Source organism: Sceloporus undulatus, chromosome 2 (assembly GCF_019175285.1).
Source record: "Sceloporus undulatus isolate JIND9_A2432 ecotype Alabama chromosome 2, SceUnd_v1.1, whole genome shotgun sequence".
Lineage (NCBI taxonomy): Eukaryota > Metazoa > Chordata > Lepidosauria > Squamata > Phrynosomatidae > Sceloporus > Sceloporus undulatus.
In genome coordinates, this window is record NC_056523.1 from 71,372,280 (window position 1) to 71,384,513 (window position 12,234).

At 43.3% G+C, this 12,234-nt stretch overlaps 1 protein-coding gene and 1 long non-coding RNA gene across 3 annotated transcripts in view; one reads left to right on the plus strand and one right to left on the minus strand.

Moving 5' to 3' along the window:
- Positions 1-323: 323 nt before the first annotated feature.
- LOC121921372 lies at positions 324-6,325 on the minus strand. Its single transcript, XR_006101926.1, has 3 exons — positions 6,205-6,325; positions 4,315-4,435; positions 324-475 (listed from the first exon to the last, which is right to left on the minus strand). It is a non-coding gene; the product is annotated as an uncharacterized LOC121921372 (long non-coding RNA).
- Positions 6,326-7,294: 969 nt separating this feature from the next.
- PPM1M (protein phosphatase, Mg2+/Mn2+ dependent 1M) overlaps positions 7,295-12,234 on the plus strand; it is a 30,805-nt gene continuing 25,865 nt past the window's right edge. The window contains exon 1 of one of the 2 annotated variants that reach the window (XM_042454788.1): positions 7,295-7,620. In XM_042454788.1, coding sequence (XP_042310722.1) covers positions 7,394-7,620 — 227 coding nt within the window. In that variant the 5' untranslated portion in view covers positions 7,295-7,393. The remainder of the gene's footprint in view (positions 7,621-12,234) is intronic. The other variant, XM_042454787.1, reaches the window with a different exon arrangement.

Below are 12,234 nucleotides of genomic sequence, written 5' to 3' on the forward strand. Positions count from 1 at the left end.
ATGAGTCTCAGGATGTGTAAAAGATGAAATTAGAAATAATTTTTTCATGTACACATCCTGAGACTCTCACTTTCTTAGCCTTAGAGGAAGACAAACAGAAACGCGCTTTGAACAAATCTTGCCAAGAAAACCCCATGATAGGTTCAGTTTAGGATTGCCATAAATCAAAAACAATTTAAAGGTACACAACAAGCAAGAAAGTCCTCGCAGTCTATATCATGTAAAAGTTTATAAACCTCTACAACATCCTTGTTGTGCTTTTATCCTTTTTCTTAAACATTTACCTGTTGTTGCTCCACATCTTCAAATATCTCAGTCTTTCCCAATGCAAATTCCTCTAGGTATTTTTGACTGCAGTTCTCATTTCCAATGGTTAGGGTTGCTGTAGTCCACAACATCTGCAATGCACATGTAGTTCCAAATATCTGGGTAGGAGAAGACTGCATAAGATGATGGCTACCCCTGGATATGTTTCCTGTAAAAATACAGTGCATTTTAATATTTCCTTTTACTGTATATGTTTTTGGTTGAATCTCCACTCATGTTTAAAATGTGTTACCAAGATTCCCTTGAAGTGCAAATATATTGTTATAAATTGTTATATAAAACACTCTGATAAAAGTGAGACTACTAAACAGATTGTTTTTAGCACATTTAGGCTGAAATCCTTTTCCAAGTCTACTTTGGAGTAAGTCCCATTGAGCAGAGAAGGGCTTACGTCTGAGCAGGCATGTAGGGTTGTTTTTGTTATTCGCACTCTTACAAAACAGACACTGCCAGGGTTGCAGAACTGCCAGATTCATTTCCTCTGTATCTGTACCTGTCAGACAATTTAGCCTCTTAGGTGTGAAATTATTGGTGTATCTGTGAGACTAAGGTTAAGCAACAAACACAGGTGCCAACACTGTTCCCATAGCCACTCCACAACAGTATTACAGGACCAAAGAAGGGTGGGCATGTGCACTAACCCCCCGGGTGATACGGAAGGCCACTTCCTGTGACATATCAAACAGAAACAACAGGGCAATTTATCTGCAATACGTGGACACAAGTGGGACATGAACATGCAGAAATCTTTGGGAGATTTAGAAAGACTATTGAATAAAGTTAAACATTAAGAAAACAAACAGTTAAACATTAAGAAAACAAAAATAATGACCATATATGATTTATAACTTTAAAGTGACAATAAAGACATTGAAACGGTCAAAGATTTTTTTGTACTTGGCTCAGTCTTAAATCAGAATAAAGACTGTAGGCTTCAAGCAGATGGGTAGCTTGGAGTGGCCTCTGGCTGCTCCAGCTGCAAGTGTGCCCTGAGCAGTGCAGGACCATGGCAACTAAATGCCAGACTCCTGAGGCTGGTCACCACCGTGGTCCATAACAAACCACCAGCAAGAAGTGCTTTTTTGTGCTCCTTTTGCGGTTGGGTTTGGGCCACTTTATGCGCCGCAGCACAGCTTAGGCCCAATCCAGGAGCATGTGTCATTTGAACACCATGCCCCCAGATCTGCCCAAAGGTGGTGCTTTGGGCAGATTTATTTTGGGCCTATAGTCAAAAAATCAGAATAAGACTAGGACCTTGAGGTCATTTATAAAGGAACTAGAGAAGGTACTCAAGGGTAAAGCTGTTTTTCCTCCCTTGGAGCAGCAACAGGCAAGACTTGCATCCAGAGTTCAGGGCAAAAGTTTGTTTTTTGGAGGGGAAAAGGACAGCAAACATGTCAGGAAATGGGCTGCCCAGTTCCATCCAGCACAAATGGGCCAATGGGAATGGGGCCTAGGTTGGCAACTGTCAGCCAGAGGACTTTTTCTTTAGACTGTGGAATGACCTGCTGGAAGAGATTCAACAGCTGAACACACTGTCCAAATTAAAACAGCATTGAAGACCAGTCTTTTCTGGCAGACTTATTCTGTGAATATGTTATTTGTCATTTTAAATTGATGTGTATTTTAATTTATGTGTTTTAACTGATGTTGTTTATCTGCTCATTGTTGTTGTTTCCCACCTCGATCAATGGGGAGAGGTGGGCAAGAAATATATTAATAATAATAATAATTATTATTATTATTATTATTATTATTATTTCGTCCAATATTGTGGAGAGTATCTTATGAGGTGTGGGGTAGGAAACTAATATCACCACAATCAGGAACCCTGTGGGAACATACTGGCAGTCTTACAGGGCTAAGGTGGAAGAGAAGAACTTAGCTTGGGTACTCTCCCCTTCTCATAAGATGCAGCCTAAAATTTTGGGTAGATTCCACACCCACACCATCCCTGGAGAGGCAGTTCAAGGGGTAGAAAGGACTACTCTGGAAGAAAGAGATGAAGGCACAGAGATATTACAGGAACTTGCCTTCTGCTTGTGTAATGCTGGATTGTGTCTAGCATGTTAAAAAAAAAGATGTCAGTCTATCTGTTGAAGTTGCTGAAATAATCATGTGATTGTGACCTCCTAAGACTGACTTTATAATGGGAGGAAGTGCGGAGTCGGTGGCAGGAGATAGGATATTTTGGAACAGGAGACCACTAGAAGAGTTGGGTTAACTTTCATCAGTGTGGAAATCTGAATGTAAAACTTGTACAGTATTAACCAAAATGCCCCACCTCTGCTTTCACTTCCACGTGAGTGAAGCTCAGAAGTTAATACAAAGGGCATCTTGTGGAAGAGGCTCGAAGGCATGTGAATCCTTCAGGTACAAAAGTATTCCTATGCTGTTGTTATAAACTGAAATGAGTTAACTGTTGAACAGCTGATCCTATCCAAAAGTAAATCCTAACAGGTTCAATGGGTATTATTTACTCCCACGTAAGTGATCATCAGATCACAGCCTCTGTTTATTTTTATCCTTTCCCTCCCCCAGTTTGGGCAGTATATTTTCATCTATGCTGATGATTAGTTTCACTTCCCAGTTCTAACTCTTAGTTGTTATTTTGGGAAGAAAGCATGAAAGGGTGAGAGACAGCCCAGAGATTTCCACAAAAACACAGTGGCATAGAGATTCAGTGAGATAATCTATTTTTGTTGGGCTGACCATTAACTGAAAGATTACTGAATGTTTGGATTTATACTGTGGAGCCAAATCTTTCAGCAACTCATATCAGCAGTCCTTCCCCTTGCCCAAAGTCTGTCCTTGTCTATTTATAGCTTATCGCTTTGGCCAATAAGCTGGCATACTTCTTCCAGCTTCAGTTCTGGATCTGGGATGTCCCCAGATGTTATCATAACTAAATCGTCACTGATCTACGTGGGATGCCGCTGACTGGATGCATCCCAGGTCAAAGCCTTGCTCAGCCGGCCAAGTTTTTAAGTCGGAAACTCCCTGACTTCGAAAAAGTGCGGGCTGAGCAAGGCTTCAACTTGGGATGTGTCCTGGTGGTGGCATCCCACGTATATTGGTGGTGGTTTAGTTATGATAACATCCAGGGGCATCCCGGATCCAGAACTGAAGCTGGAAGAAGTAGGATGGCTTATTGGCCAGAGTGATAAGCTCCATAGAGTTGAAGAGACCACAAGGACCATCCATTCTAATCGTCTGTTACGGGATCTGTGGGGGGAACTGTGGGGGTCCCCAACAAGTATGTCAGCATTACTTTAAATGTTGGTGAAATCAGCTTTGCAAGAGGCTGGGTAACCTTTAGGACCACTGACATCTATGTATACCAGTAATAACTGAGGAAGACTCCAGGTTTGGGTGAATTAAGAGGGTTTTATTTAGGAAAATGCAGAGTGCAATCACACACATACACAATAGCAATTCACACAGACACAGCATTCAGAGCTAACCAAAATGGAAATATGGAAATTAGGAAGTAGAGTTTTGGCAGATTAAAGAGGGCAATATTTACCTCTCAGAAGAGTACTCCATGGAAACAGGAAGTGCCTCCAACTGGGGCCTGAAGGTGACACCGAACATACAGGGAGCACAGCCTGGGACAACTGTATATGTAGTATACGTGCAGAAGCTAGGTTTTTTGACACCACTGTTTATATGTGAAAACTAGCCTCTGGGGATGGCCTGTTTTGCAAGGTAACAAAGACTTGATGTTCTTTCCCAGGAATCGACAATGGGATTCTGGATGGGTTGATGGTTTTAATGTTAGGGTGACAAAAACAGTTATTAGACAACCCTATGGTAAATGGACAGGGAGGTTGGCAGGAAGCATAGCAGTGGACAGGCAGAGAGAACTGGCTTACTACTTCAATGCAATGAAATCTCCATTGTTTCTTGGTGCAAGAGGAAATGCAGAGGACTTGGAGGAAGGTTGGAGCAGTTAGTACACCCATTCAACCTTGACTGTATTATTACCTGGATCATCCATGTCTCTGGTCTTTGCTCCTTTTCTCCTGGGAACCTTGTACAGTACAGGATGTCCACGGTGTGCTAACACCCCAGCCATGCAGGAAGCACACTTCTCTGTTCCCATAACCTTCAAAGGATTAGATGAGGGTGCAAGAAAAATTAAAACAAAGCAAATGTTCCTTTGTGAACAGCACAGTATAATGGTTTGTATACTGGACTAGGATTCTGCGTGACTAGGATCCCTGCTCAGCACTGGGTGATCTTGGGCTAGTGGCACTCTCTCAGTTTCAGAGGAAGGCAATGGCAAATTCCTGAGCACGGATGACAGTGTGACTTGGAGGTCGCTTATTCATAGGGTTGCCATAGATCAAAGTCAACTTGATGGCTGTTAACAACAAAATGAAAAATCTTCTGTGAGTAAATCTCACTAAGAAAATTCTAGGATAGGATCACCATAAGTCAATTTAAAAGTTCATCACAACAAGAGCAACAACTCCTTAACAACCTCAGGCCATCCCACACAGGATTTGAACCTGTCCCTGTGTGTTTTCTCAGATGGGCAGATTCTCTTTCTCGTGAAGTCAGTCTATGGTGATTTCCCAGATTTTGTATACTTTCTTTTCCTCTCCATTCTGAAAAGTTTTATAAGGCTCAGAGATTTTGCATGGGTTTTCCTTGCTTCTCTCATAATCATTTGATCCCATAGTGCTTTTTCTCTATACCCAATACAATAGATTTCAAAGTATTGATATTTCTTGTCTAAGAAAACCGTGTCACAGGGTCACCATAAATCAACAGGTGAAGGCATATAAACACATGCACACACACTGATGCACATTGGAAGGGAGGCTGGAAAAAGGGAGTGACTCTGTTGTTCATACTGAAGTATTGTGTAGCATTATCCTCATCACACACTGGCTATTCTCTGAATATTTTTTCCTTTCACATTACATTACTGAGACCCATGTTTGAGACCACTGATGAGGACCAGTACACTGTCTTTTTGGCTTCTCCTGGCTGGGTACCTAAATGGCGCAAAGCAAGTGTTTGAGCCACTTCTGTGCCAGATGTCCTCCTTGTCCTAGACACTTTCTACGTTTTAACCTTCTGCCCAGGAGGAATTCCACAATGCCCTCCATTTGGAGCATGACTGAGAAGCTCATTGTGTAACACCATGTTTGCTGTTCCCATTCCCATAGAAATTTGTCTACATGGCAGCCTGTCCTTGCAGCAAATAGGAAGATAGGACATATACTTGTAAAGTTTTTTTTTTCCTCTGGAGCAGCAGCAGACAAGACTTGCACCGAGTTCAGGGCAAGTTCGTTTTTGGAGGGGAAAAGGACAGCAAACATGTCAGGAAATGGCCTGCTTGAGAACACAATGCAAATGTTGAAAGGGATTTCCCCCTCAATTTCAACACAATGGGCAAATGAAAGGAGTAATTTAAATGTAGTTTTAGTCAAGGGTTTGTTGCTAGTAAAGTACAATTGTAAGCCCTTGTTTTGCTCAGAGTTACAGAAGTATATTGCAAGCCAACAAGGCATTTTAACCAAGATAAATTCATCTGGAAAAATAGGGTTGAATGAGAGCCAGTGTGGGGTAGGGTTGGACCATGACTCTGGAGATCAGGGTTTGAGCCCAGTTAGGCCTTGAAACCACTGGGTGACCTTGGGCAAGTCACACTCTCTCAACCTCAAAGGATTGCAATGGCAAATCTCTGAAGAAACTTGCCAAGAAACAGGAAAACTAGACCTCCTCCTTTTTTTCCAGGACATCTCCTACATTTCAGCCTTCTGTCCAGGAGGATTTCCTAACTCTCCTCCATTTTGAGCATGGTTTAGAACCAGGAGGTTATATTTATATGAGTGTTTTAGCTTTCATTTTGTAATGTCCTACCTTTTTCTTAAACAACCTCCATTTTGAGCACGAAGAAGAAGCATGAATTGATATTTATGTGAGCATTTTGAGTTTCTGTTTGGTCACATCCTCCATTTTTCTTGAACGTCCTCCATTTTGACTAGGGAGCATGAGTATACACTTCTAAGAGTGTTTTGAGCTTTTCTTTGCTCCTGTCCCCCATTTTTATTGAAGGTCCTCCATTTTGAGGACCTTCAGGAAGCATGAATATACATTTCTATGAGTGTCTATAGAGCTTGACTTTGGCCACATCCTCCCTTTTCCTTGAACATTGTCCATTTTGAGCCAGAAGCAGAAACGTGGATTTACATTTTTATGTGTTGAGTGTTTCTTTGCTGCTGTCCTCCCTTCTTCTTGAACGTCCTCTATTTTGAGGCTAACAGGCATGAACTGACATTTCTATGAGTGTTTTGAACCTTTTCTTTGGCCTAGTGCCCCACTTTTTCTTGAATGCTCTCTGTTTTGATCCTGAGGACCATGAATTGACATTCCTATGAGTGTTTATGGAGCATTTCTTTGGTCCTGGACCCCCTTTTTATTTCTTCCAGAAGCTTCCCCATTTTCAGCCTGTCTAGGAAGCACCAACTGGCACGTTCTGTGAGTGTTTTGAGCCTTTAATTTGGCCGTGTCCTCCCTTTTCCCTCAACGCCCTCCATTCTGAGCCTAGCTGAGGAGCCAGTGTTTTAAGCCTCTCTTTGCTCCTGTCCTCCTTTTTCTTGAGCGCCCTCCACTTTGAGCCTAAGAGGCATGGCTTGACATTTCTATGAGCGTTCTGAGCCTTTCCTTTGGCCCTGTCCCCCATTTTTCTCCGCTGTCCTGATCCTAAGGACCATGAACTGACATTCCTGTGTTTATAGAGCTTTGCTTTGATCCCCCCCCCCATTTTTCAGGAAGGTTCCCCATTTTGAGCCTGAAGTGACATTTCTGTGAGTGTTTTGTGAGACTTTTATTTGTGGGGACGTCCAGCCCCTTTTCCCTGAGGCGCCCTCCATTTTGTGGGGCCTGGCCCTCCTTGGAGGAGGAGGAGGAGACACCTAGCCACCTTGAGGCGGGCGGAAGAGAGGCAGGCAGGCAGGGCTGGATCCGCCTCCTCCCGCTTTGGGGGCCTGGGCTGTTGGGGAAGAGAAGCAGCGCCAGCAGCAGCAGCACCGCCTTCTCCTCCAGGTCCATGTCTTCGGAGTGGCTGAGGAAGCGCTTCGCCAAGGCAGCAGGCCGAGGGGACCCGCCTCAGGAGGACCCCCAGCAGCAGCCCTCGCCCGCCCCCTACCGGCGCCCCAAGTTCCTGCGCGGAGGAGGAGGAGGAGGAGGAGCGGCCCCCGGCGGCAGGGAGAGGCGCCCCGTCTGCGCCCTCTCCAGAGAGAGGCCCCTGCTCCAGTGGAGCACCGGATACGCAGAGTGAGTCCCCCTCCCTCTAAGCAGAGGCTGTCTTCTGGCACAAGGGGGCCCTGTGAGGTCCTGCATGGCAGAATGGGGTTGGCCTGGACGGCCCTCCTTGGGGTCTCCGCTAGGAGTCCTAGTAGATGAGCACAAGAGGAACCTGAGTCAACAGTGTCAGGCTGCAGCTAAAAAGGCCAATGCAGTTCTAGGTTGCATCAATAGAAGTATAGCGTCTAGATCAAGGGAAGTAATTGCCCCACTCTATTCTGCTTTGGTCAGCTCTCACCCAAAATATTGTGTCCAGTCCCAGACATTACAATTCAAAGAGGATGTTGAGAAACTGGAGCCATGTGTTCAAAAGAGGGGGACTAAAATGGTGAAGGGTCTGGAAACCATGCCCTATGAGGAACGACTTAAAGAGCTGGGGATGTTTAGCCTGGAGAAAAGAAGGTTAAGAGGTGATATGATCGCCCTGTTTAAATATTTGAAGGGGTGTCATATTGAGGAGGGAGGAAGCTTGTTTTCTGCTGCTCCAGAGACTAGGACCCGAAGCAATGGATGCAAGCTCCAGGAAAAGAGATTCCACCTGAACATTAGCAGGAACTTCCTGACAGTTAGGGCTGTTCGACAGTGGAACAAACTCCCTCGAAGTGTAGTGGAGTCTCCTTCCTTGGAGATCTTTAAACAGAGGCTGGATGGTCATCTATTGGGGATGCTTTGACTGAGAGTTCCTGCATGGCAGAATGGGGTTGGACTGGATGGTCTCTTTCAACTCTACGATCCTATGATTCTACTTTTTGTATATTTTGACTTTTTAGTCTAGCAGTCATTGCATCCGTATGCATCATATTTAGTACTTTCCAAAGCCATTCTTTTCCTGAGGCTATCTCTGTTTTCCATTTTTTGCTAGTATAAAAAATTATAATAATTTTGAAATTTTAAACAGCATGAAATTGTTAAACTAAATCATAATAAATTATAATAATAAATAAGTAAACTAAAATGTTACCATAGTTTACAAAAGTTGAAAAAAAGCATTCAATAATTTTAAAACAATGATTAAAATAGTTAAAAACATTTAATACATAATTACCAATAAAAGATTAAAAACACAGCACACCACTACACACTTACACATACACACACTGCTATTCCATAATTAAAATTCAGAGGCCTGTGTGAATAAAAACCTCTTCACATGCTGGCAGGAAGAGAGCAGGGAGGGAGCCAGGTGGACCTCCCATGGAAGGAAGTTCTGCAGCTTGGGAGTAGTCAGTGAAGGCTGTTTCTCACACACCTGTGATGTATTTGTTGTTAACTGCCTTCCAGGCAATCCCGACTCATGGCAACCCTGTGAATGAGACCTCTCCAAGAACCCCTGTCTTCCAGTGCTCTGCTCAGATCCTGCATATACTTGTGAGCTTCTTAATAAGAGTCCAGCCATATAGCAGGTGGCCTTCCTCTCTTTCTGCACCCTTCCTAGCCTTATTGTCTCTAGAGAGTTTAATAAAAAGCCATGTTTTGACATATCATTGGAAAGAGGCCAGTGTTGGCACCAGCCAGATCTCAGAGGAGAGGGTGTTTCTCAGTGGAGATGTTGCAACCAAGAAGGCCCCTTTCCATGTTCTCCCACTTCGTATTGGACCCACAGGATGGCCTCTCCTGCAGACCTCAGTTGTTGGGCAAGTATATATAGGGAGAGGTGCCCCTTTAAGTATTGAGATTCCAAGCCATTTAGGGCTTTAAATGTCAGCACCAATTAGTTTTGGTAGGACTGTGAATACAGTTCTGGTCATGGATGCAAGCAAGTGCACAATTGCTTGAGAATACAAACTCCTCCATATGTGCATATTTGACCCTGCAATATCAAGGGGTGACTTACTTGTAGGCCTTCAGAGGCTAGAAGGCTGGTGTCTTGAAATTTTAACGTTGCTTTACTTGGATGGGAGACCTGAGTAAAGTTGACTCTCTGCATGGTTGGCAGACTTTGCTAAAGTTATAGTTTCTCAGTTTTCCATGACATTAGAATTGAATATTGCTGTGAATTGTATTTTGTTTTTAATAGGGCATCGCCCATTATACTTCACTGTCAAAAACTGTTAATGTAAAGGTAAGAGTAGAAAGCCACTACCCTTAGCATAACTGTTTGTTTGACCTGCAGTAAATGGTCCCAAAAAGCAGTTTTAAAGAGATTGTAAACCACAATTGTGTTATGACAACTGTCAAAATAATGTTAGCATAGCTCTAGTGTTATGAACTGTCCTTTGGGTTTATGAGGCATAGTGCCACAGTATTTATTGTCAGTGGTATAGCACCAGGCTGCATGTGCATGTGTAGGTGTGCGTGTGGATGTAAAATCTCCCCCCTGCCCCCTGCTTTTCCCTTATTTGGAATTTGGAAATGCTCCAAAATCCAAAATTGTCCTCATGGTTGGATAGTGACACCTTTACTTTCTGATGGTTCAGTGCACACTTTGTTTCATGCACAAAATTATTTTAAATTATTATGTAAAAAATTACCTTTGGACTGTGTTTGTAAAGGAATACATGAAAATAAATGAATTTCAGTGTTTACACTTGGGTCCCATCTCCAATATATCTAATTATGTATATGCAATACAGTAGCTGCTCCCAAATTGCAGGGGACCCGTTCCGGACTCCCACTGCAAAAATGGTGACTCGCAAATATTCCAGTCCCATTGAAAATAATGACATGCACACAGGGCCGCACACAGGTGCACACTGACATTTTGTCCCTCCCCACTTGTCCCTACCGCAAAGAGTGAGACCCAGACTCCCAAGTCCGCAAAAAGGGAGGGACAACTATACTCCAAAATCCCCCCAAAATCCAAAACACTTCTAGGCCCAAGCATTTTGGATAAGGGAGACTCAACTTGTGTGTATATATATTCTCTCTCTCTCTTTCTCACACGCTCACAGACCCAAACACACATACATATTCATCTGGAAATAATTCCTAGACATCAGATCTGTGGAGAGGAGTTCATAACAGTTTCTTGTGAAAACTGCTGATTACTCATCTACATTACGTTAGTGATATGAGTGATGTTTCCTGTCAGCTTGCTTGGATTTGGCTATTTCTGCTATAAGACAGATGTGCATACTTTTTACAGCTTCCTTGCAAGGCACATGACGAAAGTGGTCTCACAGTGGTGCTTAGATGACAGGAACATCATCTGTCCAGTCACACAACTCTTGAATGGATGGGGCAATTTTTGAGATTGGCTAAGAACTTGCAGCCTTTACATCTTCTGTAGTATTCTTGGGTGCAGAGTAGACACAAATAGGAGAAATGGTAGAAAAGGAGGTGGGTGAGAAGTGGGACTCACTGCTACCTTTTTATATTTATAAACAGCAGTACTGGAAGATGTAACACATTGCAGATGTTTTTGACTCCCGTTCCCACCAGCCCTAGACAGCTACTATAAATGTGGCCTCAGGTTTTGAGCAGGTTACATAATTATGTTTTGTCTACTTGACAAAACATCAGCAGTTACATTGTAGAATTGAAGCGTTTATATGGAAGAGAACAAACTTCCAGGACCCTAGAGGGGCTTGAGATTAGACAAATAAGTAACATATTAAATTTACATACACATCTGGGTACTTTTTAATTTCTCATACCCTTTTAATAAGAAGAAAATAATAAAATGTGCCACAAGATTTTCATTGTTGTACTTGCAAGCTACTATTTGGAGCAAAAGAGCCATGTAACCCGGGGCTGGCTCATCCATATAGGAAGGTGTGGCTGCTGCTGCTGAGGACACCCCTCCACCTCAGGCGGTGCACAGGAGGAAGGGGCACCCTGTCCCAAAAGGAGAGGCATGGCTTGGGGAGGAGGAAAAGGAGGAAGAAGAAGAGGAGGAGTAGGCCCTGAGAGCCACCCCAAGTGACAGGCAGTGCCTCCTGCCTCGCCTTTCTCCTCCTCCTCCTCCTCCTCCTCCTCCTCCTCCTCCTGGCTGGGCTGGCTGGAGAGACTTTTAGGGGGGATGAGGAACTAGGGAACCCTGCCTTCTTTGGGAGCACTCTCCTCCCTCCCCCCAATGCTCTTAAAGGCACAGCCAAGCTCCAGCCTCCCAAGTTTTGCAGCCCTGCACCACCTTCTATACAAGGGTGCAAAAGCCTGACCTCAGGACCATCTCTCCTCTTGCCCTGACTGGATTCTGTACCTTTGTTGGTTTGTACAGGGATCTTGTGGCATCTTAGAGACTTACTGAAAGAAAGAGGTTAGCAGCAAGAGATCTCCTACACTCAGTTCTACTTCCTCAGATGCATATAGCAACCATCGCTATAGGCATCTGTCTCTCTCTCTCTCGCTCCCTGGATCATATATAGCTATTTGCATCTGAGGAAGTAGACTGACTGATATAGCTATGTGCATCTAAGGAAGTAGACTATAGCATCTATAGTTATATGCATCTATAGATAGATAGATAGATAGATGCATTATATATATGGACTGTTTTAGATTTATAAGCTGCCTTGAGTCCCTGTACTGGGAAGAAGGCAGGATAATAATAATAATAATAATAATAATAATAATAATAATAATAATAATAATAATAAATATGCATCTGAGGAAGTAGATTGACGTCTGCTATAGCATCTATAG